Below are 27945 nucleotides of genomic sequence, written 5' to 3' on the forward strand. Positions count from 1 at the left end.
AAATAAACGAGGAGAGCAAGGCCAAGAGGCTGGGGTTGTTTTCCCCGTGTGAGGCTCAGGCAGATGCAATTCCTGACCCTCTTCCCATTTCCTTCCCATGCAGGCGTCCCCCGCCGCTTAATCAACACCAGAGAACTGCGCTTCCCTTCCCTTCCCAGGCACTGCAGGCTCCCAGCCCTCTCCACCAGCGTGCTGGGGACCCTGTGCTCCAGCCGGTGGCAGGGGGACATCTCTGTCCCCATACGCCTGCTGCCGTGGGCACCGTGCCTCATTCCTTCCTAGGGCCGGCTGTGCCCCACCTCGAAAACTGTTTCACTTTTTGCCCCCTTGATTTTGTGCAAGTCCTGCTATTGCTCCCATTACTGGCTGTTAAAAATCTTCCTCTAATTTCCAGCCTGCAGCTCTTACCGACCTGTTTATGCCCTGGCCCTGTTTGGGTTTGGATTGTTTTTTTTTTTTTGTTCCCTTGGTGACGGTGATCTTTGCCCGCAACACCTCTTCCCTGCGGCGCATCCGCGTGCGATGTTTCCAGCGGTCACATCCCCTCCCCTCCCAGCCCTCCTTTCTGCCTGCTTTCACCGGTACTGGGTGGGCAGGATGAGTCAGGACAGAGCATTAGTGATTTCCGCTTTGCTGCTGAAAGTATCTAATTTACTGCGTTTTAGGAGCGCCCTCACTTTCTCTGCACCGCATCAGTGGCTCGTGGCCATGCTGGGACCCCCAGTGCAGCGAGGTCCTTCCCACTGCTTCCCTCTGCTCGGGGGGCAAAGACTTTGCCAAAAACCCTTTAGGTACTGACCTTCAGTCCCTCTTCCAGATTTCATCTGTTTCTGTTTTCCAGGCTCCAAAGTCATCCAGATTTTTTTTATTTTTTTTTTTTTGGTCTGCAGCACCCAGGCTCTGTTTTTGCAGCCGTGGTTTCACAGCTTTGTGGCACCGGGGGATGCGATCTGGCTGCGTTTCCTTTATCTAGTAAACCAGTCAATTGTCCAGCAGTCTCAAATCAGCAAACCCGTTCTGCTTTTTTTTTTTTTTTTTTTTTTTTTAAGCTTTTCCCATGATCTTAGTTTCCTTCCAGAGGAAGGGAAGCGTGACTAGCACTGAAATATGGCTGTCCTCACTGCACTTCCCACTGCTTAGGAAGCAGGAAGGGTCTGAAGTCTTGTGAAGGACTATTTTTTTTTTGTGACAATTCCTGTGTAATCAGCGGGGCTGGATTCGTGGCATCATCGACATGAAAGCCTGGGCGGAGGTGATGGGAACCAGCGTCGGGGTTTCCTTCCAGTGTCCCCCACGTCCCCTGCCAGGCACGCTGCCCTTCCCAGCGAGCGCCCCAGCCAGGCCAGCTCCTCCTGCGAGTTTATTACTCGCCAGCTCCCCATTTCTCAGTGCTGGAGGCTGTGTGCCTCAGTTTCCCCACCTGTAAAATGGTGATCGTTGCACCTCAATCACAGGGGATTGGCAACAAAAATGGTTTTGAGCAGAAGCACAGGAACTCAGAAGCTGCAGGGAGCACACGAGTGGAAGGGAAAGCAGTTGCAAGAGCTTTTTAAATTTTATTTATTTGGTTAGAAAGGTGTGACTTGCCATTCCCTCTCCTCCAAAATCTGCCTTGTGTGGGTTGTCATGCCTTTGTTTCTGGATGTTATCCTGCATTGGTGCTGCCCGTCTGAGAGGAGCTGCTAGCAGCGCTGTGCTGTGCTTAGGGACGAAATGATGCTGTGGAGATGTGGGTGGTGGGGGCTGCTGCCATGAGAGCCTCCACCTACACGTAACACCAACCTGAAAAGGCTGGGAAGGGCATTTCATCCTCCATCAGCAGCAAGAAAAGATATTGGATTCTCAAAAGAAGCATTAGGTAGTTAATGACAGTGTTTAGCTGCTCCTGCCTGGTACTTTTGGTCAGAAAGTCTCCAAGCATTTTATTAGAAGCGGCCACAGTTATAAAGAGCTCTGTTTTCTAATTAAAACAGGAGGAGGAAAAGGAAGATGCTGGGGATGAATTACTGGCTTTTGTGAACTAGGTAATTTGATTCATGCAGCCACAGTGACTCATGCCACCTCGTCTGACCAAGTCTGATGCTCATTACTGCAGCAGATTTTGAGAATGATAAGAGAGCTGCTCAGAAAAACCTCGGCTTGTGGGAGGAAGAAAATCTGCCCCAAAACCTGCAGCTTGCGAGCAGACGGTACAGTGCTGCTCAAAGTTTGTGCGTGGATAGGAAAGTCCCCTGTCTGCCCTCACCTGTCCTGATGAGGGATGTTGTTATGCCAGTGCCTTCCCTCTCCAAAAAAAAAAAGACATTTTTTTTTTCCTCCCATTTGGCACAGCCTTTACCAAAACCTGTGCTGGGAAGTGCAGCTGCCTTGCTGGGGTTTCACCAGCCTGGGAGAAAGAGGCTGTGGAAGAAAAGTTTGGAGAAAAACATTTAAAAAGTCAGGACAATAGCCCTCCATCCACTAGTGGCAGCACAGGGATGGTGCCACAGGGACAAGGGTTGAGGTTTCTTGCCAGCTATCGCGGCATCGTGCCACTTTGAGCTGGGTGACTGATCAGCAGATTTCACAGGCTGTGTTTTCGGGACAGGAAATCACTTCTAGGCCAGCAAAACAGCTTTGCAGGAAGCTTGCTGCTCATCTGAAGAGCAGTGACGGTGGAAGAAGGAGGGCTGGGCAGTCGGTGCCCTCGGTGGTCTGGGTTGGTGAGGAAACCAGGAGCTGTAGCGTGGTGAGCAGGGCCACTTCAAACCCTCCTGCAGCCGGTGGTTTGTAAACAGGAATCGTGTCTGGGGCAGCAGTTACTGTGTGAGATGTTCTGGGGGTCCCAGCTAGCAGGGAACTCCAGGTGAGTCCCGTGGTTTATCAACCTGAGTGAGGCCCTTGACTGTGTCAGCAAGGGAGCAGCCAGCACGAGAGATTTGCACTGAGCACAACCTAAGTATACGGTGTTTGCACCCTGTTTTAAAAGCAAATCCATCAACAAACACTTGTGGAAAGCTGGGACAAAGGAGCAGCAAAGCTGAATAAATGACTAAGAGGCCAAAGAAAACACCTGCCCCGGAGGACAGAAGGAACAGGACCCGATTCACTTAGCAGGAGGAAGGTGGGTGACGTGCTGAGTGTGGGAGTGTCAGCAGCAGGCTCAGGGTCCTTAATCTCTGCCATCTGCCAGGCAAGGGCAAAGCAGGGCCTTGCCGAAGCTAAATTGGGATGAGCAGTGCCACACGTGCTTCCGAGGGGCTGCTGGGGAGCCCCAGGAAGGAGCTGCAGGGAGGTGGATGCTCCGTCCCGTTGGGACCGTGCTCTCTTGCCAGGGTTGCCTGCCTGCCCGGCACCTCAGCTCAGCACAAGCTTTGGGGTTCAGGAGGTGGCTAGCAAAGTAGATGATGTGCTATTTGGTTGTTACATGTGGGCTGGATGAGGAAGTGATTTTTTTAGTCTTGCAAAGCCTCTAGCAGTGGCTAAATCAGATAAAGGTGCATGAAAGTCTCCAGGAGAGAGGAGGACAGGCTTGTGTCCCCCAGAAAGCCCGCTCCTTCACCGCGTAGCAGGCGCTGGGGTTACGGTCTGTGGGGTGAGTTGGTTACACACCTCCCTGCTTTAAATATTTACTGTGAGAACTCTGGATATCCCCGCGATTAGTCATGCTGCTTTTCCATCTTCCACTCCCCAGCTCAGTGCCTTAGGTGCGCATGGGTGCAATATTTACCCTCCTGGCAGCCTGTTGTAATGAAAATGAACTCTAATAGTCGGGTTATTACTTGACACTTCTTGGGGCTCTTCTCCAGGCCTGTTGGCTTGCTAAAACCTTTATTAGCAGCAGATATTAGATCCAGGGTGATTGCGGAGTGGCACAGCAACCAAACCAAACTGCCTGAACTCTTCTGCTGGAAAGCTTTGAGCTTCCTCACTGGTGTCTTGGGAATTTTACCTCTTATTACCTCCAGTGGGCCTCAGAAACAGTCCCCATCACTGTGCCACACGTTCCCCATGGGATGTGGTGCAGAGGGTGCCACCAAGCTCCGAGCAGCAGGCCTGATGCTGAATCTTGTGATGGTTACAGGGGAGAGACTCTGAACATTAAAGTGTGCTCAGTCCTTCCTAACATTGGCCCTATCTTTTTTTTTTTTTTTTTTTTTTTTTTTTTTTTTTTTTACAGTATTGCTTTTGAGTTTGTCTTGATGAGTTCATTTTTCCCTTTTAAACTCTTTCTGGAGCCTTGTGATGAGGGTGCAGCAGGGACTGATGATCCTTAACAGCCTCCACAACAGCCCAATGTCGGTAACAGCTCCGGCCAGGGAGTCATCAACAGCTCCTAACAAAGCAGCTTTTACTCCTCTGGTAGCTCCGGCTAAATATCGACAGCTATGTTTTACTCGCTTGGAATGGACTGCGGATGTGACCTGCATGCTAGCACTTGGCAAGAGAGAAACAAACCCACTTTCATCTGAAATTCAGTGCCAGTGATGCAGGTCAGCCAGCATGGGATCGGGTGTAAGAGGGCAATAGGCACCATCCTGCGAGTGGATGTGAGCCCGTCACAGAGAGCTGCAGCCCCCACTGTGAATCCAGGCTGGTTCTCGGTCTCTTCTAGGAAATCCGGAGCAGGTGAGGGGTCCAGGCAGTGGGACTGTCGGGGAGATTTGCACCAGTGTCTTTATGGACAGCGTATCGAACAGGGCTGTGTTTACGTTTCCGTATCTGCAACTGCACGGAGGTGCAAAGTGTGCTCCTCGCTGCACTGTTGTGGTATGGTGGTTCCTGCCATCACCAAGTATGCAAGAAATGAAAGAGCTGAGCACTTTTCTTTGTGAAAGCAGAAGAAAACCACTGCCTCTGCCTTAGAATACCATACCTCTATTTTAAAGGTGCGTTCTCAAGGCTGGCTGAACAGTTCTCATGTTTTAAAATAATGCCTTTCTGTGTATTAAAACCTCAAGCTATTACCAGTATGTAAAACCTGGCCTTCTATTCTTCTATTATTATTATTATTTTTTTAACATGGAATTTCTTGAGTCTGGGAAATTGGCACTGTTGGTTTCATTTTCTGGTTCACATACACTATTGGAGAGCCTGTGGTGTCTGCAGACTTCTTTGGAGGTGGGAGGGCTGTAAAATTAAGAGTATGACACATGTGATGAAGCATGCACTTTCGGCAGTGGTGTACGGTAGCAGTACCACTGCTTTGCATAGCGTTTCTTTACGGTTTGCCCCAGGTGGAGTAAAATCCAAGCCCATTAATGGTGCTTTTCCTGTTGATGTGTCTGGACGCATTTTCAGGGGTATCATCGCTTTTAAATGAGGTTACAAAAGCGTGGGGTGGGGAGGATAAAAAGAGAGGGTCAAGAGGGCAAAATGTGAATCGACGTGGGAGGGGAGAAACATCCGATGACGAGCAGAGATGCAGAAACCCAGAGAGGGTGAGACGTGGCGAGCGGGCTGATGTGCATGGAAGGGGCTCGTGTCGGTGCCTGGAACTGCCGCGTGCCTTGGTGTTTTGGGTCAGAGGGAGATGTTTTTAGTGCTGCGGGGCTCGGGGCAGGCCCCCAGCCTCCCTGGTTGTGTTGGTGGTGATTTTCCAGAGCTGCGGAGGCGGCCTGGGGTTGGTAGTGCTGGGTACCTGCTGCCACTTAGCGCCCTGCTTCGGGTTTGAGAACAAAGAGGAGGACTGGGGGAGCTGCAGGGCTGTGGGATTAAGAAGGATTTAGAGGGTGCTTGAGAGCATCCCTGGTGTGACCCAGCAGCTGGGGGTGGCTTGGTGAGGGTGCCACTGCTGGTGGCAGCCACTGCGGGCTGGGAGGGACCTCGGGAGGAGCCCTGCTTAGGGCCAGAAGAGGGGCATCTGGAGCCCTGCTTAGGGCCAGTGAAGGGACCTCTGGGGTCCTGTTTATGGCCAGTGAAGGGACCTTGTGAGGAGCTCTGCTTAGGGCCAGTGAAGAGACCTCGGGACTCCCCTTTATGGCCAGTGAAGGGACCTCGGGAGGAGCCCTGTTTAGGGCCAGCGAAGGGGTGTATCTGGAATCCTGTTTATGGCCAGTGAAGGGATCCTGGGAGGAGCCCTGCTGGGGGCCAGTGAAGGGTCCTCTAGCAGTGTCCTGCTTAGGGCCAGCAAAGGGACCTCCACAGTCCTGTTTAGGGCCAGCAAAGGGACCTCTGGACTCCTGTTTATGGCCAGTGAAAGGACCTCAGGAGGAGCCCTGCTTCGGGCCAGCAAAGGGACCTCTGAAGCCCAGTTTGGGGCCAGCAAAGGGCCCTCCAAAGCCCTACTCAGGACCCCCAAAAGTCACCTCCAGCAGCCAACCCCCCCCTTCACCCACCCCACCAGCACCCCCACACCCCCTCCCCACGGGGGCTGCGTGCGTGTGGGGCAGCCCCGAGACCCCAAGACCCCCGCCCCACTTCCCCAGCCCCCTAAGGCCCCCTAACCCGTCTCCCCCAGCCCCACTCTCTATGGGACAACCCCTCGGAGACCCCCCCCGTTTTGGGGCGGGCCGTGCTGACGGGCTGTGCGAGCAGCCAGTGGGCGGCGTGGGGCGGGCCGGGCCGGGCCGGGCCGGGCCGTGGCAGCGGGCCCGGGGCTGGGGGTGGCTTGGGGGGGGGTCGGGGAGGGGGGAGGCGGCGGCTGCCGCTCGGTCTCCGCCATTCATTCGGCCGCGGGAGGCAGCGGGCAGGGATGGGAGACCCGGCCGTCAACGCCCAGCTCGAGGGCATCATCTCCGACTTTGAAGGTAAAGGAATTGGGGGGGGGAAGAGGGGGGGGTTAGAGGGGGTGGAACGGGGAAAAGTTGGGGGTCAGCGGGGTTTTTGTAGGGTTTTGGACTCGTCGTGGTCGGCGGGGACTTCCGAGATTTGCCTGGGGTCCTACGGTTTTGGCCGGGACTCCACAGCCCTACAGGGAGCCTTTAGTTTTTCCCCGGACCCCACAGCCCTCCTGGGGTTCCACAGCCCTACTGGGACCATGCAGTTCTGTTGGGGTCTTACAGCCCTACCCGGGACCCCACAGCCCTACTGGAGCCCCACAGCTGTCCCAGGGGTCCCACAACACTACCAGGATCCCACAGCCCTCCCCAAGGACCCTACAGCCCTATCGGGGTCCCACAGCTCTCCCTGGGGTCCCACAGTCCTATTGGGGTCCCACAGCCCTTCCTGTCCCCATCCCATCCCCTGCAGCCCCCCGGAGCTTCCAGCTGTGTGATCCCAGCTGTGCGTTTCCAGCTGTGTGGGTCCAGCTGTGCAGGTCCAGCCGTGGGGCTCAGCAGGGCCGGGAAGGGGGAACGGGGACGGGCTCGTGCTCGGCTCTGCCTCGGCTCTGTGGCTTTGTCTGGAGCAGCACTGCGCCCCGCTGCCGGCTGCTAACGCAGGTCCTGCGGGACGCTTCGCTTTCCTGCCTTTCCCCCTTGCTTTCGGTGGGTTTTCAGCCAAGGACGCGCGCGTGACGCAGTGAAAAGTTTGTGGATCCCCCGGCGCTGGCCTTTCTGTCGGTTCCCTGATTTTTGGATGCAAGCTGCGCCGTGGGTACCGAGTCTGAGCTACAACAACGGCCGTAGCGGGAGCTGCCTGCGGCAGAAAGCTTTGGGTTTGTCCTGTGGCACGGCTCCAGCTGCCTGCTAGCGCTGCACCGCTCCCCGCTGGGGTATCTCCTTGCAGTCCCCGGCGAGCTGCAGGGGATGATGCCGGCAACCCAGGCGGCTGCGGCTCTTGGCCTGGGTTTTTGGGGAAGGGACGAGAAAATGGGTTTGTGGAGAGGGTGCTGCTGCCAGCCGGGGAGAGGCAGGCGAGAGGAGAGAGGGGGATTTGCCTGGAGCAGGCAGCGAGGGGGTGGTTTGGGGGGAGCTCATCTTCCAGAGCGGAGTTGTGGAAAAGCAGCAGCAGCAGCGTCCCTGCACGCATGCACTCCCGCGTCCTGGCAGCGACCCAAGGCGAGCTCCGTGCAGCGGCTTTTAGAAAAGAAAAAAAAACAAAAAAAAAGTCGTAGGGATCGGGGGGCCGCGATGAAAGCTTGTCCAGGGGCCGTGTGCGTTGCCATAGGCTGAGGCAGCTTCACCGCCTCCTGCCTCGCTCCTTCTTGCCTTCCGCAGAGGAGCGAAGTGTTGTTTTTCCTGCTGGGCAGATGAGGAAGCTGAAAGCCCCGCGGTTCCTCTTCCAGGTTGGGCAGGAAACGGGTGGCAGGGCTGGGGTGTCAGCGGGCTGCTCCGGGGCTCTGGGGTGCCCTCGTCCTAAAACGCAGCCCCGTCTGACACCCCTTTGTGCCGCCCCCAGCTCCGCCGCAGCGCCGGGGTGGGGGCGGAGGGTTAGCGGGAGGCCGAGGGAAGCCACATCCTGTAGGAAGGCCGGGGCCAAGGGGAACGGGGACAGGGAGCAGCCCAAATGTCCGTGGGGTTGTTGCCCCAGGGCTCACGGGGATGGTCATGACCCCTCTTTGGGGGCTGGGGAGCGTCCCCACGCAGGGCTCCGCGCTGCTGGTGTGGTTGTATCTGTGGTTATAGCTGTGTATATCAGGTCTCCTGCCTGCCCCTGTTGTGTTTAAATCCCCGAGGAAGGAGTAATTCCCAGCTCAGGTACGGTAAAGGCTCTGCGGGGAGCCCTGGGGCTGCTTGCTCTGAGCCAGGCGTGTTCCTTGGTGAGGCTGAGCCGTGCGCGGTGCCTCGTGGCAGGGAGAGGCTGGGGAAAGCTCTGTGCAGCTGCAGCCAAAAAAAGGCCTGCCCTTGCCCTTGAGCAGGGATCTGGGGACTGGTTCACGGTTCAGTTCGCCCTCTGGGCTGCTCAGCAGCGTACCAAGTACAGAGCAATTAATTTCTGGCCTGTAGGGCAGTAGGGGCAGCATCCATGACTGCCATCGCCCCCAGCTCTGTGGGCGATGCAGGGGCCTTTTTGGAGAAGGGAAGAGTACCAAATACTCATAGTTTAGCAGGCTTTGTGCCCGGCACTGTGGTGGGGATGGCCACGTCCAGGCAGCAGCAGCGTGCCCACCTCGCGCCGAGCCAGCAGCACCTCAGGGGAGCCCTAACCCCACTCATTCCTCTGGCAAGGGCTTCCCCACCTTCAGCTGGGGGAGAGCGGCGTCGGGTCTGCGGTTTGCCAAGCTTTGCAGGACGTGAGTTAGGGCTTTATAGATTCTGGCAGGTCTTCGGCAGCGCCGCTGGCTCAGCTGCGGTTGTGCCAGGACTTCCCAAGCTCGCCTCTGCTGGGGCTGCAGGAACCTGCCGCAGGGGGTCAAGCTGGGTGGTGGGACGAGGGGCAGGGTGAGCATCGTGTGAAGCCCAAACCATCCTGATCCTGCTCAGGGTGAGCCCTACTGCAGCATTGGTGTCCTCGGTGTTCAGCTGCAGGCCCTCGTTGTGGGACTGGAGAGAGGAGGATGCTCCCCTCGCGGCTGGTGGTTGCTGGTGGTGATGCAGGGAGATAACCCCACGGTGCAGGCCTCCTGCTCGCTGCCACCAAGCTAAAAGCAGCGCGTGGCCTGCTGAAAGGGGGAGCAGAGACGAGGTGCTCCCTTGGGAGCGCGGCTGCAGCCGAGGCTCTGGTGTGCTGGAAGGTGCTGATGGCACTGGCAGCGGTGACGCCGAGCGCTCTGCCAGTGCTGCGGGTCAGCGCCAGGCCCCTCGCCACGTGCTGATGCCGAAGCACAAAGATCCCAGGAGATGCAAGCTGCGAGCGGTGCCGAGCGGGGCTGTCACTGCAGAAATCACAGGGCAGCGTGGCAGGGTCAGACGCCAGAGCCTGGGCTCGCAGCTCCGCTCCGGCAGAAACCAGCAGCCAGCCTTCATCCACAGCGGCTGAGCCCCTGGGGAGCTTTCCCTGCCTTACTCATTCCCCTGGCCCAACTCTTGGGAAATCTGGGACAACGTTAAGAAGCCGAACCCCCGGCTACCGGCGAGTGATGGGCTCGCTGGTGCCCAAACCTTGGCATTGTGGGGCCAAGGGTGCGGGGTACCCAGCCCACCAGCACCCCTCGGTGCTGCTGGAAGGGTTTCTCATCATCACTTCTGTTTTTCCTTCTCCCCTGTCGGCACCTTCCCCTCGGGTAGGTACCTCTCGCACTGCCCGGTGAGCGCTAGTTGTAGGATTTCAGCCACAGGCTCTGTCTCAATGAGTTGGGCCAAGTGATGTTGTGTTTTTTGGGGTCATTCAAGACGAAAAGAGGCGGCCAGGTGGCTTGCAGAAATTGCCTTTTCTATGCCTGTGAATCTCACGGGCTCGTCCTCAGGGCTGTCCCAAGCAGAGATGGGGGTGCCCGGGGCTACACGTGCCGGTGGGGCTGGCTCGGGGCTGGCGTCCCTGCTGCACCCGGCAGCAGCTGCTGCCCATGGAGGGCTCAGCCCCGTGCTAATCTTAGCAGCAGCCCGCAGAGGGATGGTCGCGGTGTTATGTGGGTGGTGTGCCTCGAATTCAATACGGGGAAAGGCCCTGTAGTGACAGCGGGGCTGTCTCGCCTTTCCCTAAGCGCCTCCCTAGATCCAGGCCCCTCCGTCCCTCCCGCGGGGGGTTTTGTAGGCTCAGCTCAGGGGGCCGGGCTGCGTGACTCACGGCCCCGGGTGTGCGGAGGCTCAATGCCTGGAAAAGGAAATGCAAAAAGATCTTGGAGATTACATCGAGGATCATCGCAACCCGGAGAGCGAGGCGAAGCTCCTGGACTCCACTTGTTGGGTTTCCTGGGCCATCCCCAAAAAAACTTAATCCTGCAGCCGGGGCATCCGATGCTCCTTACCACCAGGGTGGTGCGGGACGGGCTGGCAGCGCTCTCCCAGCTGGTTGATCAGTTGTGTCCTGCTCCGAGACAGCCACCGCCTCCAGCAGGCCCAGAGATGAGCTTCACAGACACTTCTGAGCCCGAGACAAAAGGACGGGCTGGTGGGGAGCTTTCTGCCCTTGTGGGGAGAGGCAGGAGCTGGGGAAGGTGCCGCTGGGAAGGCAGGAGCCACGTCTCCTCCGGAGGAACTGGCCTTTCACGTGCCAAGTGGAAAAACTGCATCTGCCTGGATACAGCAGCAGAGACCTGCAGTTGTGGCTTGTTTTCTTTTTTTTTTTTTTCCCGTGTATATTTGGTTTCTTGGGAATAGAGAGGCTGTGAGGGAGTGGGAACGGGAAGAACAGGACGTGGATCTCTCCATCCACGTGAGCGGGGCTCTGGGGATAGCCTCTGGCCCCAGCTAGGATGCAGGATCGGCCAGAGGTTGTTGTTTATGGCCATCTTATGCAACGAGGGCTGGGCCGTGTGCCCTTGGGGACGGGCAAACCACCGCAGCGTGGAGCAGAGCGTCCTTGGCAGGAGCTGTGTCAGCGGGGAGGGCGAGCTCTGGTGCCCATCTGAGATCCCTCTTGGGCCAAGCGAGCACGGTGCCGCAGTAATTAGACAGGAACCTGGCAAAGGGGCTGCAGGGAAGGGACGGAGGGTGCCCGGGTCTGTGCGCCAGGGCCAGGCTGAGTGCTTTGGCTGCACGGCACGGCTGGTGCCTGGAGGGAAGTCAAGCTTTGGAGCACGTCTACCGAGTGCTCGCCGCTCTCTGGGGTCTTGGTAGCATCTTTCCCTGAGCTATCACCCAAACTGGAGTCGTGCTGCTCTGCTCCTTGGTGCCTCTTGTTAGTTTATGGCAGCAGTGAGGGGAAGCGCTCCTGGAGCGCTCAGGGTCATGCCGTTGTGTCCGAGGGACCGTGCCTACGTCTCTTGGCTCACAAACGCCAGCAAACCTGCTGCTGAGTGAGCGTCCTGACACCTCCGGGTGCCCTGCGGCCCCGCTGCCTGCTGCTGGTTCCGTTTCTGCTTTGCAGCCCTTCCTCGCTCAGCCCCTTTTCCCAGGAGCCAGACCCCAGACAGCAGCCGCGAGAGCCTGCGCTGGGACTTGTCAGAAATCCAAAGGCAATAATGGAGGCTTCAGAGCCCATAATCACCCCAGATATTCACGTTTCTAGCTCTGATATTTGATATTTAAGGCGCTGTCGTTCTGCAGTGCCATTACATAGGCTCTTCCCCTTCCCCTTCCTCCCTCCTCGTGCTGCAGCCCCTGCAGGGCACCTCCTGGCCATCAGAGCTGGGCCGGGGAGGCAGCAGTGATGCTGAGCCCTGGTTCAGCTCCTTTGAAGCCTGCAAAGCGAGCCGATGGGTCTGAGGCTGCTTGCTGATGGGGACGTGTCTTTTTGGTGGGGGCAGCGTCCATCAGGGGCCCCTTTATGGGGCAGGGCTGGGTTGCATCGTCGTGCCCTTTGGCACAGGGTTGGGGTTGTGTCCTGGCCACCTCTTGTTCCACATTTACAGGGTGCCCTTTGGTGCTGGCACCCCTCTTTTTGCTCGTGGGGGCACGGCACCCACCCGCTGTGCCGCTGAGCCCTCCCTGCCCCGAAGGGGAGCAGTGGGGAGCAGCCCTGGGGCGGTGACAAGGTGCCGCCTTGTCCTTGGCTTGTCCCAAAAAGCTGGCCCCTGATGAAGGAGGGCTCTCAGCTCCCGACGCCGTGACTCAGGCTTTTACTGTGATTGCTTCTGCGAGGCTGCTGGACGGCGCTCAGCCCTCGGGGCTGCCAGGGACACCTCGGCTGGTGGCAGGGCTGGTGGCGGTGCCGCCCGTCCGCTGCGTCCCCCAGGCCAGAGGCCCTGGTGTTGGCACCTGAGTTAAGGTCACGCTGGCCTGGGGACATCTCCACGAGGTGCTGCTGCTCCTCGGGTGGCCCTGCAGCTGACAGGCACCCAGGGGTGCTCTCGGTGTCGGCAGCACCAGCACCGGGGAGTTCTCAGCTCTCACTGGGGTGAAGCTCCCTCGGATCGGTAGTTTGGGGGTACCTGCTTTTGGGGTTTGGCTCCTTGGGGTCAGCGGGCAGGGAGCTGTGTCTGGAGTTACTGCCGGTGGAGGTGCCCCCCTCCTCTAACCCCTTGTGCTGATTTATCCTTTTCTGTAGCATTTTAACCAGCTGTGTTGCAACTCCGCCCGCCGGAGCACATTATGGAGCTGAGATGTAATCACCGAATGATTGAATCAGCTTAATCACCCAGCGCCCACCTGAGTCACTCCTGATGTCCCCTCTGTGTGCCTGGGGATGTGACTCAGCCCCGGCCGCATCTGGCAGCGCCTCTGACGCCACTCAGTGCTTTGGGCTCTCTCAGGCCAGCAGTGCAGGGCCCTGCCTGCTCGTAACCCTTTGCAAGCCAGCACCAAAACTGGCAGTGGTGTGGGGCTGTAGGACCATCTGCATCACAGTTCGGCCCTCTGGGCAATAATTGCGAAGTGTTTGGGAAACCCCGGTGGGTCAAAACAAAGCTGCAGTCCCCTGGAGGCAGGGAGGATTTATTTCCCTCTCCCCTCCTGAAAGGAAAGTGGAGCACAGAGCGGAGGCAAAAGCTGTGCGGAGAGCCAGTAACACAATCTGTGGGGCTGGGTGCCCTGCACGGCGCGGGGTTGTGTGTGCGAAGCCCAAATAATCATTTCATAAGGGAAGTCAAATAGCTGCTGTGATCTGGAAGCGTTTTGCTGAGGGTTAGTGGTGATATGAAACAAAGTGCAACGGAGAATCGCAGCTAAAACCTCTCTAGAGCTCCCTTATAGGGACTGGAAATCTGGGATTTTGACTTAATCTGAGTGTGGATTATTTTTTTTTTTTTCTATTCTTAGTTCCAACTTTGCTCTTGCGTGCTGACACATGGCTGGGTCTGCTGCACCGCTCCCAGAGGCTGTCTGTGTAATTTGCTGCGCCGGAGTGAAATGCTGCTCGGATGGCCTCGCTTAACAGCAGAGCTCCGAGCTTGCATTTATCCCCACATTTCCCCCGTAATTCAGTTCGTGTTACGGTTTGCACAGCTCACGAAGCGCTGCACGGTGACAGCGCGGCGCCGCTGATGTCTCCCCGTGTCAGGCCACGAAACGTGTGGGAGCTTCTCGTTGACCCTGGTTTTGGAGTCCAAGGAAGGGTTTTTGTGTTTGCACAAACCATTCACAGCAGCAGCTCATCATTACACAGGTGGATTTGGGGGCTCTTGGGTCCTGGCACTGCCGGGAGCCCCCTGCTGCGGGGACGGGTGGGCGCGTGCCCTGCTGCAGGAGCTTTAGGGCTGGAGCACACCATACACGTGGCCTGCAGGTAGGTGAAGAGCATCGTGTTGTTCCCATAGCCAAAGGGTCTCGCTCCTAAAAGCGTCCTGGATGCTGGCAGCTATCCATCAGCAGCTTCCTGTCAGCACCCCGGGCGGTGATTTTGGGTAAGCACCGCTAAAAACCAAACCTGGGTGTCCCCACGGTGACACGGGGAGGGTGCCGGCGGGGCCAGTCGAGGCAGGGAGCTTCCTGCTGCCGGGGGACGGGGCTCCGGGCAGCTCGGATGGCCACAAACAGCCAGGAACAGTTACTGGCATGGGGTCCGGGGGGGGTCGCTGAAAGAGGACACCTGCGGCCGCTGCCTCCCCCTTTTTCCTCCCCGGGAACAGGAGGTCGCCATCTGGTAGCAGTTTAGAGAAAGTCAGCGCTCTGAAACGAGCCCATTGTATCGTGTGAAACACCGGGGCGACTGGCTGCCCTGTTCCCATAAGGCTCTTATGTGTCTGAAAGCGCAAGGAAAGCTTTCAGTGCTTAAGCAAGCAAGCAAACGTAACCCCTGGGTTACAGAAACCACGCGAGGGGCAGAGGATGTTTAATGGGAAGCAGCTCAGCACCGCGGCACAGCCCGGGGCTCGAGTTGCAAAGCAGCTAGCGCAGGTCCGGGAGGAGCCAGCGTCCCTCGCTGTTTATTTTGGTCTCCTCCGGAGCTCTGGGCATAGAGGTTTCCTTGTGTAAAGCATCCCCTCGGCTGTTACGTGGGGTGTTGTGTTGAAAAGGAAAAGGAAAGAAAGAAGGAGCAGATGTTGCTGCGCTGACAGCCCCTTCCCACGTGCTGCCCAGGGCAGGGCGAGTGCCGCGGCGCCCCCGGTTCCCAGCACCCACAGGGATGCTCGGGGCCTTGGGGCAGGAGCCACCCAGCCCTCCGTGTCCCCGGGGTGCCTTTGCCTCGATCCCAGGGCTTGGGATGTGGCGGGGGACTGGACTGCAGGGAGGGGAGCGATGAGACGCGGCCCCCAGCCCCCAGCACAGCGTGGCTGTGGCTTCTCTGGAAACTTGGCTGTTGTCGTACGTGCTTCTGGGACCTGAACAAGACCTCTGCCCCCTCTTCCCAGTTTGCAGGATCCCCCAAAGAGCAGCTTTAACCACCTCCAGGACCCACTGGGGCCTGACCTTGACACAACCATGAGGGCGCAGCAGCCGCACCGTGCGAGCATCCCCAGCACGCAGCAGCTGGGGGCACGAACGTTTTGCTGCTTCTCTGGCAGTGCTTGAGCCCAGGATGAAGGCGTGTGTGCCTTGTCCCCAGCACCAGGCTGGCGGGGAGCAGCCCACGGGCATTGAAGCCACTTGGCTCGAGCCCCCTGGGTGGCAGAGGCAGGGCAGAGGGGACGGAGGCACCGGGACGGGACGCGGCCGTGCCAGGAGGGGCGCAGGGGGGAAGCGGCGTTTCCAGACCAGGGCTTGAAGCAGGGGGGAAAGCATCGGCAGCAGGAGGAAATCGTGAAACTTGAAGTGCAGATTTGCTTTCTTCCATGTGTCAAAACATTTTCGGAGGATAAAATTACTTCCCAGAGCGGCGGCGGCCCCCGCGCGCGCTGGCATTTGCTCCAGCCAGGCTGCCAAGCCGGGGGGTCGAGGCTGGGGGCTGGCAGGAGCCGCAGTTGTGTGCAGGCAGCAGGCAGCAGGTGCTGCCACGCAGAGCCCCACGTGCCAGGATTAATGCGGGGGCTGCCCGGCTGTCCCTGCCTCCAGGGCTTTGGGAAGGGGCCGAGCAAGAGATCCGCAGCACAGGCATGAGGGGCTGAGGGTGGTGCTGCCCGGGTTGGGTTGGCACCGAAAGGGAGCGCTTGGGAACCTGGCTTTAGGGGATTTCCAGCTTGTTGTGCTATGGGATGGGAGCCGCTGCCTTCCCGCAGCACGGATTGAGGCAGCGGCTGCCCGAATTGGGTCGGAATCGGTTAAAAGGAAAGGCGTGTAAGTGACAACCCCGCTTGGCGCTCACGCCCCGCAGCGCAGGCACCTCGAGAGGAAGAGGAGGAAGGGCAGAGGAGGAAGGGCGACGCTCCGCCACCACCCCCAGCGGGAGGGATGCTGCTGCCGGGGCAGGGGAAGCCCTGCTAACACCAAACAGCCCCAGGAAAACGTCACAGCGGGGATATAACCCCGCAGCGGGGCCGTCCCGCTCCCTGCTCGGCCTGGGACATCAGGGACGTGGCCCTGGAGCCTGCAGGGACCCCGGGCACTGCCCACAGCTGCCAGCGGGGCCTCGGGCTCCTGTTGTTTTAATTAATACGCCAGCTTCCCCGCAGGAAGCCGGGGGAGGGTCCTGCGGAGCAGAGGCTGTTTGCTTTCCTTTCTTGGCTCTGGACAGGACAGGCTATTTTTAAGCTTTTCTCCTTTTTTTTTTTTTTTTTTTTTTTAATTTTTTTGGCCGTTGTTTTGCTTCCCAAGCTCTTTCTCTTTTCTGCTCGAGGATCAGGAGCGCGGTGATGCTGTGCAGGGCAGCTCCGGCCGTGCTGGGAACCGGTGTCACCAGAGGTGACATCCATGAGGACCCCCTGGAGACCCCCTCGCTGCTGCTCGTGGGCGCAGCGTGGGCATGGGCAGCGATCTTTGGCTGGGTCCAGTCCTTTGTGCCCCTAATCACGGCTTTGCAGCTCTTCCTCAGACTTTGGGAACCCCCTTTGTGTCTGGGCTTTGACCTTTTCCTCATTTATTTTGCCCAGAAAGACCTGGAGAAAAGCCATTTGTGGGTGTTGTACCCAGGCCAGCCCTGAGATAAGGACAAGGGGTGGCAGCGCTCCAGGGGCCGTGCTGCGGGTGCGGGTTTGCCCCGGGCTTAGGGCGCTTGGAGAGGCTTGGGGTCAGCAGGAAGGGCTGCAGGCAGCAGCTCCTGCAGTGCCACCACGTTCCTCACCACCAGGTCGCTGCTGCCCTCGTTTCGTTCGGCGCTGGCAAATCCCACGGGGGCTGAAGGGAGCTGGGATGATGGGAGGCTCACACCACAAACCCCGGAGGTCAGTGGGGATCTTCATACCCAAAACTCGCCGCCAGCTCATGAGGAAATCCCCGAGCCGCTGGGTGCAGAGACATTTCCAGAGGGACGTTCACAAAGGGGAGAAACTCGCCAGCATTTCCTTCGCTATCGGGTTCCTTGAGAGCATTTGCTTCAGGCGTCAGCTCCTCCAGACACGTCTGTCACCAGGCTGTCAGGCTGCTTTGTTGAGGGGAATAAAACGCAACCAAGTTTGCTGGCAGGAGGAGTGGCGAGCAGGTTCCAAAAGCCTGATGTGGACAAAACCCTGATCCCATCCATCAGGGAGCTGGCAGCTCGTGGCCGTGTCCTCTGCCTGTGTCCCCTTCCCCGCGTGGCTTTGCCTGGGGACAGGAGGGGCTGCTCTCGGGACGTCCCTGCTGCTGCCTTGGCTCCCTGCAAAGTGCAGCCTGGGCTTCTCTGCGGTGTTTGAAACCTGGGGTTTGGGGCAGGGGGCTGAAATGTGAGTAGGGGACGTGATGGGGAGTGGGAGTGGTGATGTCTGCGCTCCCGCTCGGTTTTGGAGAGCTTTGGACCCGTCAGAGCAGCTCCCAGGCTGGGGCTGCTGTGAATCGGTCGCTTGTTCTTGGGTGCTGATAACAGGGTTGGATGCAGCTCTGCCGGGCCTGCCATGCAGCCTTTTCGGGGATTCAGGAAACAGAGCAGATAAAATGGAGGAAAATGCAAGTTTCCTTGCTAGCTTCTCCATTTCCTCCCCGCAGGTGCAGTGGCTCTGCAGGTGGCAGCCCCCGCGTGGCTCTGGCTGTGCCGCGGGGAACGGCCCCTCTCCATGGGGCAGGACAATTCCCCATCCTCCACCTTGCCTCCTGCCCTCTGCCCCTGAATATTTTGAGGTGCAGGGTTTGTCACTGCTAGTTGGCCCCCCGGGGCACCTCCTGTCATTACTGTTCATTACCGGGGGGCACAAACGAGCAGCTCGGATGCCGTACCCAAACGGCACCGCAGGGTTTCCAGGCTTGGGCAGCCTCTCTGCACGTGGGGCAGGAGCCCGTCCCATGCACGCTGTTGCTTTCCAGCATTTCCCATGTGGTATTTCGGGCTGCAGAGGGGGGGGACTGAGATGTTTGCCCACGTCCGTATGTCCCTTTGTGCTTGCTGCTGGGCGTGGAGGGCTCCCAGGAGCCGCGTTTGCGGGGTCACTCACACCGAGCATCCCAGGGAGGCTCCTGCCCCCAGCCAGCACGCTTTCAGAATGGATTTTAAAGCCTGGCGTTCGCATTTCCCAGTTCTTTGGGTATTCCCCCTAAAAGGAGAACAGCCCAAAGCCGTGCGTGTCAGCAGCTGCGATTGCGATCTGCTGGCGGAGCGGAGCCGAGCGGCTGCCACGTGGACGCTTCCCTGCCCCTGCTCGCAGCCGGCAGCCGCCTCCCGTGGCCCAGCCCGGGGCTGCTCCGCGGCACGCAGACATCTCCAGGTGCTGCAGCTCCTCCCGGGGTGCAGGACAAGGGGGGACATGGAGTGGCCAGACGGCAAGGGGGGAGGGAAAGCCACGTGCGAGGCTCTCCCCCCATCCCTGGCATCCCGGGGGATCTCGGGGTGGATTTTAAAGGCGATTTCTTTTTCTTTTAAAGGCGGGTGTCTGTGCCTCCTGCTGCCGACCTGGGCATCCACGTCAGGGCAGCTCGTGGCTCGGGTGGTGGTGGGAGCGGTGTCAGACCCTGCCTGGAGCTGAAAGTGGGGCTGTGCTGCCTCTGGACGTGTTAGGTGGGAAATCGGCTCTTAAATCTCACCGCTCACTGGTGTTGCATCTCTCTCTCTCGCTCTGCCTCTTAATTTCCCCGTTGGTTAAAACAGGGGTGATGCTGTTTAGATTTTGGATGTCCCTCACACCTCCCGGTTTGCCCCTTCCTGCACTGGGGGTCTCGTGCTGTTGTTTGTGAAGCACTGCAGCCTTTGGCTCCGACGGTCTCTGGGGTTGTTTTTAAGGATATGCGCTCCTGGGGCTACCACCTTTGTTTTTGTAGCTGCGTTATTTGGGTTCAGGGCTCTTCGGAGATTGTTTGCACGTTCCGGAGAAGGATTTTGCTGGCAGGGGTCACTGGGAAGCCGGTGTTTATCTGCGCATCCTCTGGGCGAGAGAGGCAAAGGAAAGGGCTCGGAGCAGGGCTGCCGGGCCCGGGGCTGTGCCGTGGTGGGGAGCAGGGCCGGGTGGGCTGGGGGCGGTGTAGGGGAGGCTGGCACTCCAGGTTATGCTTCTGGGGTTGAATTTCCTGGTCCAAGTGCCAGCTTTGTCTCTGGCTCTGGAGCTTCTCTGAAGAGGCCAAGCCTGGCCCTCGGTCCCCAGAGGCAGTCAGTGGGGCTGTGAATCCTCGCGTGGCAGCAATAGGGCCACAACTCTCAGACGGTTCCTGTAAGTGTCCCTTGAGGCACGCTGGTGGCTGGTAACTAAATTCTGCCTTCCCTTTAATGTCTTTCAGCTCTGAAAAGATCTTTTGAGGTCGAGGAGGTAGATCAGTCTTCAAATTCCTCCACCCCACAGAGGCGGACCCCGAACCCCCTCCTCAGGTCCACGGTGTCCAGCTCCACGCAGAAGTTTCAGGAACTCGGTGCCAGGAACTCGGAGCCGCCTGCCCGGCATGCAGACCCCACGGGCCAGCGATCCCCCAAGTCCTCTCTGAGGAGAGTGGAGCTCTCCGGACCCAAACTGCCCGAGCCGGTGTCCAGAAGAACAGAAATCTCCATTGACATCTCGTCCAAGCAGGTGGAGAACTCCACCTCGGCCTTGTCGAGGTTCGGCCTCAAACGAGCAGATGTGCTGGGGCACAAACCCCCGGAGCCCACCCCGCGGAGGACTGAGATCACGCTCGGCAAGCCCCAGGAGCCCGGGCTCCGCAGGGCGGAGGCGCCGGCCTCAAAGATCCCCGAGATGCCCCAGCGCCGAGCCGAGCTGGCCAACACCGCCCTGCCCGACGTGGCCACCAAGCGAGTGGAAATCCAGGTAGCCAAGGCCACCGAGCTCCCGGCCCCGCCGGCGCGGCAGGTGGAGGGGTTGGAGCCTGCCCCGGCCCCGCAGCCGCCCCAGGCAGAGCCAAAACCACAGCCAGCGCTGGTCGAGAGCCCACCAAAGAGAGAAGAGGGTGAGTACAGCTGCGGACGGGGGTGGGAGGCAGGTTCACAGCTGCCCTCGCTCCTCGCTGTGGGTTCAACGCCTGTGCAGGGTGCTGAGCCCGGGGTGCTGCTCCTCCAGCCCAGGCAGCGATGGTTTTCGGGGCTGGGCTCGGCTCTGGGCTCACACGTGTCTGAATACACGGCTGTTAGCTTGGTTTTATTCGGGCTGAAAGAGCTGTCAGTTTGAATAAGAGATGCTATCGAGCCCCGGAGAAATAAAATGAGAGAGTGCCAAAAGCGCGCTGCTCGCAGAAAAGGGCGCTCGGAGCAGCTCTGCTCGCGGAGCCAGCGCCTGCGCAGCGCCCAGAGCAGCTTCTGGTGGGATGGGGACCGAGGTGTCCCTTCGGAGGTGGCTTTGGAGGTGTCTCTGGGATGGTTTTTGTTCATCTTGTTGCATGGGGTTGCAGGCAGAAACGTGGCCACTGGAGCCAAAGCCTGATAACGTCAGGGACCGGAGCATCCCTCGGGCTCCAGCTGAGGTCTGAGCACAACTTCAGTGGTGGCTCAGCCTGGGCCGCCCTGCCAGGTGCTCTGTCCCCAGCAGCAGTGTGGATGATGCCCAGGACCTGTTTTTTTTCCCTGTGCTTGGCCTCATCCTGCTGGGTTTGGGCTGCGGGGAGCTCTCTGGGCTCAGGGCTACAGGCAGTTGGGCGCTTTAAGAGCAGGAGACCATCTCAGCTGCTGAATGCCCCAGCTGCCCAGAGGGGGGAAAGGGAGGGCTCTTTGCATCAAAAAGGACTCCAGAAACCCAGGGCAGCTGCTGGGGATGAGTTTTACCAAAGAGCCCAGCTGTCTGGGGTCTGCCTTACAGAGCAGGACGGTCTGGCACTGCCACAAAAGGGGCTTTCAGTCTAAATCCGGCCGAGAAGAGCCAGAAGCAGAGCTGCAGGAGCAGGAAGGGCCCTGGCTGCTTCTCCCCCCACTGGTCAGCACAGGAGCCCCCCCGGGGGGTGATGCTGGGCAGGGGGCGGCATCTCTCCATCTCCCCCAGCTGCTGCCAGAGGCTCAATCAGAGCTGAGCCTCGTTAAGCGTGGGGCTGAGACCGCCAGGGAGCAGCTCAGGTGGGGCCTCGGTGGGGTGCAGGAACAAGATGCACTGGGTGAGGAGGTGACTGGGCTCAGAGTGGGTCAGAGAAGCTGGGGCAAGGTTTTGCAGTGGACAAACGCAAGGGGAGAACGTGCCAAGGGGGAAAAGAGGCGTGAACAGCTTTGGGTTTCCATGCTTAGAAATGCCCAGGCTTTGTTGTGGGGTGGTTGCCTCCACCCGGCCTTCCCAATGCTTCTTGTGAAGCCCGAGGACGCTGAGCGTGACCTCCCTTCAGCTGGAGGCTCCCGGCTTCCCCGAGGGCTCTCTGTTATGGGACCTTCCCCCTGCTCAGGGCTGGGTGGTGGAGATGCTTTTGCTGTCTGGATGAAGCTCCCCTTCCACTGGTGCCTCCCGTCACTGAGCTGAGGATGTGAGAGCTCTAAAAATACCCCGTAACTCTGTGCCCGGGTACGTGTGCTCTCTCCAGCCTACCCAGAGCCGTGCCTGTGCTCGGGGGGGAGCTGCAGAGCTGTCCAGAGCCGTATCCCTCCTTGGGGGGGCACCAGGAGAGGGGCTCCCTGTTCGGCTGCTGCGTGCCCCAGCGGGGCGCTGAGCGGCACAGCCCATCCCTCGGGAAGGGGGCCTGGAAATCCTGGCCAGGGTGCCAGAGGTTGGGTAAATGCCAGGCTTAGAAACGTGTTTTCAGAGGCATGTTGAAAGATTCACAAGTTTGGGGTTGTTGCTTGAGGGCTTGTGAAGCATCGCTCCGGTGGCTTACTCGTCCAGGAGGAGATCTTGTTTGCTGTTCTTTGTGTCTTGCAAACTGGTGATGGTTGGGAGGGGAAGGGCATCGCTGGGCCCAGCAAGGTTCGTGTTTTTCATGTCAGCTTTATCCTCTATATGTGCAGCCCCCAGATCTGGACCTGTTTGTAGTCGGGGTTGAGGCTGGTGACAGATGAGAAGTGAGCCCAGATGAGAAATGGAAGCCGCTTTGACCTGATGATTTGATGTGATCGTTTTTGTCCCTGCCCGTGGCTTTGCTGCCAGAGCCTCCCCTTGCCCCTCTCCCTGCTCCTGCACACCAGGAAGGCCGTGGTGGTTCCCCCTGAGATCCTTCCTTGCAGGGAGGCTCTGCAGCTTGGGTTGGTGAATTGAGGTAAATGTGGTGAGTAATGGGAACCTTCACCCAAAACAAGAGCCTGACCGTCCTCTGCAGTGAGTTTGTCCAGCCGTCAGTCTGAACAAAGCACAGCTCTGCTGATCCGTGGTGGTCTGTGGGTAAAACTGGCTGCAAAGAGCCCGAGGTTCCAGCTTTTTGGAGCCTTGTCCCACCGCTGTCCCCCCGGTCCCTTTGGGACAGCCACGTGGGTGCCAGTGTCCCTGAAATAGCAGTGAGGTCCCCGCTCCTCTTCTTCAGCAGAGAGAGCGTGACAACTTCAGAAGAACGAAGCAGCTCAACTTTTCCACTCTTTTTTCCAGCCCTGGACCCCTATGGTGAGCCTTGTCCTCAGAACTTGCTGTTTTTTACTTGGAGGCTCCGTGAGAGTGAGCAGAGAGGGAGAGGACTTAGCTATGTGCAGCTCTCCTTGGGGAGGACGTAGCCAAAAACTGGGGACCCTGCAGTGAGCCTCGAGCCCCCAGCTCGTAGCAGAGCCTCGGGCACCTTTCCTTTGGTGCCCTTCTGTAGGGATGAGAGCAGGGCTGGAGCAAGGAGTTTGGAGGGATCCAGAGACGACGAGCACGGCTCTGCCCACAATAAAGAGGCCAGGCCTGTGTGCATAAACAGTGAGTAATCATTTCCAGCTCCCTGAGCTGCACAGCAATTTAACTGTACGGAGAGATTAAAGCTGTAGGGAAACGTTTCCTTAAAACCAGCTGACACATTTGGGCTACGTTACGGGTAGCCTTTTTTTTTTCTTTCTGTTGTTATTATTTTTAACAGGAAAGTGCCTCCAGCCCAAGATCCCAAACAGGGAGGCTCTGAATGAGAAACGCAGAGAGTCCCAAATCCGCGTGCTCGGGGCAGGCGCCAGAAATGAGATAATCTGGAAAAACGGAGCCCTGCCGCGCCAGCCACTTGGAAGGAGGGCGTGCGAGGAGCCCGATGCGTGGGAGATGCTCGTGTCCCCTCGCGGGGACGCCGGCAGCCACGCGAGGCCACGTGCACGGCCGTGTGCCTGCGCGGGGAGGGCAGCGGGGGGCTGGCAGCTTTCTGGTTGTTCCTTCCCACCCTGCTCTCTTCCCCTTGGCTGTGTAGGGAACAGCTCAGCTCGTTTTGGGGTGTATTTGGGGTGGGATAGAGGCCAGGGGATGTGGATGTGTCGGCACTCTGCTGCGCGTCCTCACCCACCGTGAGCACTGCTCCCAGACTAACAATGCGTGAGCTGCCGTCGTGTCCAGCTGTGGTCATCGGGGTGAGCGTGAGCATTCGTGTGCCCATTGCTGTGTTTCCTCTGGATGCCTTCAGGGTGACCTAGGGGGGAGCCAGGGCAATCTCCGAGTTGCTGCTGCTGCCTCCTGCACCGTGCAAGACCTGCAGGAGACACGGGCTGTGCCTCGGAGACAAATACAAGCAGGGAGTTGATCTGCCCCACTGCAGGTCCCTGAGGGCCTGTAGTCAAAGCAGCGATCTCAGCAGCCGGATTCATTATGGGAAGCAGGAGGTTCCCATCAGAGATGTGACAGCTCCCCCTGCCCTGCCCTGTCTGAGGGGGGAACGGGACGAAGCCGTGGGTGCTGAGCCGCGGGGTGCTCGTGGCCCCATGCAGCGACCTGGCAGGGCTCTTCTGCTTCTGGTTTGGGCCTGGGGATGGGACTGTGCATCAAGGATGAGGTTGTGCATCGACATCAGTGCTCCCAGAAACCTGCAGGGAGCGTGTAAGGCTGAGTGTGTCCATGCAGAGGTCAAAACCTCCCGGTGCAGGCAGAAGGTGACCGGCGGTACCATGGGGGCACCAGGCCGGGGCGTTGGCCCTGCAGGCCCGTGGGGTCCCGTGGGGCTCCTCATGGTGGCCTTGGAGCCTTGTGCGGCTGCAGGGCCCTTCCTGAGCTGCACCCAAGCCCGTGGGTGAGCACCACGGCCTGTGGCCACAGGACCCACAGCCATGGCCGGGTGTCGCGTGCAGGCCGGGGCGAGGGCCCGCTCTGTGCCTCGTCTGAAGCCTGCAGCAGTTGTGCTCCGGGACATGCTCCCCACCCTTGAGCTCCTCTGGCATTGTGAAGCTTTCTCACATTTAGGTTAATCATCCTGCAGGCTGATAAGGCAAATAAAACCCGTTATCTTGACCGAGATAAAAACAAAGGGTTTGCTTTGATCTCTTGCAGTAAGGCCCGGCCGCTCATTTTGTGTCTTGGCCGGGGGAGGGAAGTGATGGCAATGGTGATGAACCTTCTGCCGTGAAGAAATAGTTTTCTTCTGAACTATTTCTAGAGCTCTGTCCCTGCCTGAGATGTTTCTGTTGGCCGGCAGCTGAGAGGACACCACGGGCTGGGTACGGTGCCAACGCCATAAACCGTGACGGAGGAACCGCGTGGAGATGGGTCGGAGATAAACTTGTTTGGGGAAGATCAAACGTTGTTGTGACCGAAGCAGATAACTTGACAGCTGGCCAGTCATGTTCCTTGCTCCCCCAGCAAACAAACAGCCCCACAGACACTCTTGTCTTGTCCAAGACGTTGTGGAGGCGAGGGGAGCGTGGCTATAAATGGAAGCAGCGGCTCCGCGCGGGTGGCTGCCTCTGCTCGCCTCCCAGCTGCTCGTGCAGGGGGCTTGGGCACAGGGCTGCTCTCCTCCAGCTTAGTTCAGTTTGGGGCTTTTGTTTTGTCCGTCTTCTGGACGGGTCTCAGAGCAGAAGCAACCTGGATTGCTGTAGGATCACACAAATGTTTCCCTCCTCAATTGTTTCTTCTTGTCTTGGCATGAAGGCAGCAGAGGACATTCAGAGAGACAAGGCCGGACTGAAGGGACTGCTCCAAAGTGTTGTACAAACAGCAGAAGTTGGCGTGTTTATGAATTTATGAAAAGCACATAATTTTAACAAACTGTGCAAGGTCGCTGTGCCAGCTCAGCCGTGCTGACACGGGGTTCTCACTCGCTTGGCTCCTCCTTGGTTTTATTGCCTGCAGTTTGGTCGGTAGAAGCAGCAGGTCAGTCTTTGCATAGCGCAGGCAATTTGTTTAATGGGGATTATAAATGACTAAAAGCATCTTTCAACATCTTGAGCTCCAAAGACTGTTGATGCTTCAGCAAAAATGAGCATAACCTTGGATTTATGTTCTAGCTTGTCAGCCCCAGAGAACGCGTCCAGGCTGTGTGCGAGCTGTGGGGTCCTGGCAGCCCTGGCCCTTGTGAGGTCTGGAGCTGCAGGGGCTCCGTGGTGCACCTCCAGCACGGCCTCTGGCTGGTGTTCACAGGGGGCACGGAAATATTTAGTGGGAGCCGAGCACCTGCCTCCTTTTGCCTCTTTGTGAGCGAGAGAGACCTGTGCAGGGAAGGCTCCCAGTGGCTCCGTGTGTGTGTGCTGTGTGGTGTTCTCCCCATCTCAGCGGAGAGGTCTGTGCTTGAGCGTGTCCATCTGGGTCTCCAAAAGGCTTTTTCTCTGCTGAGTGTGAAGAGAGAGACCCTGGGCACTCAGTTCAGCTGGAGACACATCCATTTTGGCGAGGCACATTTTCCCCTTGGCCGCTATTCCCAGAGACAGAGGTGGGTGAGGATGCTGCAGCAGGACAGACCTGTGCGAGCTGCTGGTCCTGGTTATCCACGGTCCTTCACAGCCCCCCTGCAAAGCTGCTGCCCTTGGGTCGGGTTGTTCTGCCAGCAGGTTGCTGTGGGCTGTCATTCACTTAGGTTCGGGGATCAGACTGGCTTTGATGCTTATCGACAGTACTGTAAGGTTTTATGATGGCTCTGCCTTCTGCCCTTCCCTCCTCCCTTGCTGTGCGTGGAGCAGGACGCACGTTCCTCCCCTCCCACATTAAAGCTCCCTTTGGGGAGCTCTCAGCCAACGGAGGTTAGGTGGGAATCCCAAATGGTGCCTAGCAGAGGGCGGTGATAAAAGTTAACGATACGTAAGGTCTTTAAGGAGCTTTCTCAGTTGTTAGCTCACTTCTCTTAAATTGTGGGGCTTTTTTTTACTCCTTTTAACTCCAGCACGAATGCAGCTGGGTGTATTCCATGTGTGACAGGGAGCTCTGGAGGGGCCTGCGGGTACTGCCCACCCGGCTTGGGCTGGGACCCTGCCTGCTCGCTTCCCTTGCACGTTTTGGCTCTGGAGGGAGTTTGTGTTTACCCTGCATGCCGATCTCTCTGATCCAGGAGGCCGTGCTGCTTTTAACCCATGCACCAAGGTGCTGGTGTCCTCTGCAGCCTTCTGCTGGTACGTGGGAGTGCAGGATGAGTCCCCAGTTACAGCCTGCTGTGCAGCTCCTGCCGCTACGGCACGGAGGGTGCTGTGCTCCATCACACACACCACGTGTTTTGGAGGTTCACGGCCATCTGTAGCGGAAATAAATTCAGGGACTGGGAGCCTGGAAAACACTGAGAAGATGACTCAAGGTTGGGAGGCAGGAGAGCCTGGCCAGGAGCTGCTCTTGGTGTTCAGTTGCTCATCACCTCGAGTGAATCCCTCTGCCCTTCACCCCTTCCAGTTTCTGTCCTAATAACGAGCTGGTGGATGTGGCAAGAGGTCTGGGGTTTGGTCCTTGCATGGACTGCTTCCTTCATCCAGGGGGGGTCCTGCAGCTGGCCCGGGGGAGAGGGAGGATGTCCGCCTGTTTCTGCATCAAGCCGTCTCCAGGCTGCTCCGCCCTTCTGTCTGCTTTCTCCTAAATTTGAAAATCAGCGGGTGGTCTCCGGAAACCCATGTGTTTGGTGATCTGTTTGCCTTTTTCTCTTGGATTTTCTTGGGTGGTTAGATGACAAGGGGCTGTTTGGGGCTGCAGTGAAGTCATTTATGGGTCGTGCAGCCCAGGGAAGGTAACATCTGGATGCGTGTGAATGGGAGGGAGCAAAGGATGGATGGATGGAAGGATGGATGCATGGATGGATGGATGGATGCTGCCTCCTGATTTACGGTGATGGAGATTCCTGATGCTGGGAGGGGTGGAGCAGGCGCGGGCGGGGAGTTTGGGATGCTCTCTGCCTCGTGTCCTCCCCTGTTTCCATCTTGTGCAGATAGGAAGGAGAATGGAGATTACCTCGGAGTTGTCCAGATTTGTCCTGGGAAAAGAAGGAGTAGATGTGAGCAGCGTTTCTGATAAAACTGAATTGTTTAGACAAACTCTGGCTGAACTCACTTCCTCCTGCAGCCCAACGCGCTGATAAATGGGGGGGGGGGGAAGCGGGAGGCCGAGTTCACTGGCTGCTGAGCCCTTCCCTGGGGTTGTGCCACCCCCGAGCTCCCCCAACTGCCCCTTCTTGTGGCCTCGGAGGAGACGAGAGGACGCCCGTGATGGGCTGGGGGCACCTGGCTGGGATGAGGCCGTGGTGGTGCCGGTGCCCTGCGTGGCCCCTGCTGTCTCCAGGGATTGTTTTATGGGGGAGTGGGACGAAATCTGAGCTCCTGCCATCCCTTGGGGACACCGTCCTCCCTGCCCTACTTCGAGTAGCACACAGAAGTTCCCTTACAGCTCGGGAGCGCGCGCCCCGAGGTTGGGAGGTGAAGGGTTCCTGCCCGGCCCCGAAGGAGCTCTGGGATTTCCTCTCTGCTCCCTGGCTTCGTTTCCTGGGCAGAAAAAGC

General features: G+C 58.5%; 1 protein-coding gene across 5 annotated transcripts in view; it reads left to right on the forward strand.

The window, feature by feature from the left end:
• The window catches only part of SEPTIN9 (septin 9), a 119138-nt gene that overhangs the window by 56023 nt on the left and 35170 nt on the right, over positions 1–27945 (forward strand). For 3 of the 5 annotated variants that reach the window (XM_082775254.1, XM_082775256.1, XM_082775257.1), the window contains one exon: positions 19491–20150. In XM_082775254.1, coding sequence (XP_082631380.1) covers positions 19491–20150 — 660 coding nt within the window. Of the gene's footprint in view, positions 1–6620; positions 6729–19490; positions 20151–27945 lie in introns of those variants that run through there. The other 2 variants (XM_082775258.1, XM_082775255.1) reach the window with 1 other exon arrangement.

The sequence above is a fragment of the Aythya marila genome (genome assembly GCF_965140915.1).
Source record: "Aythya marila genome assembly, chromosome: 18".
NCBI lineage: Eukaryota > Metazoa > Chordata > Aves > Anseriformes > Anatidae > Aythya > Aythya marila.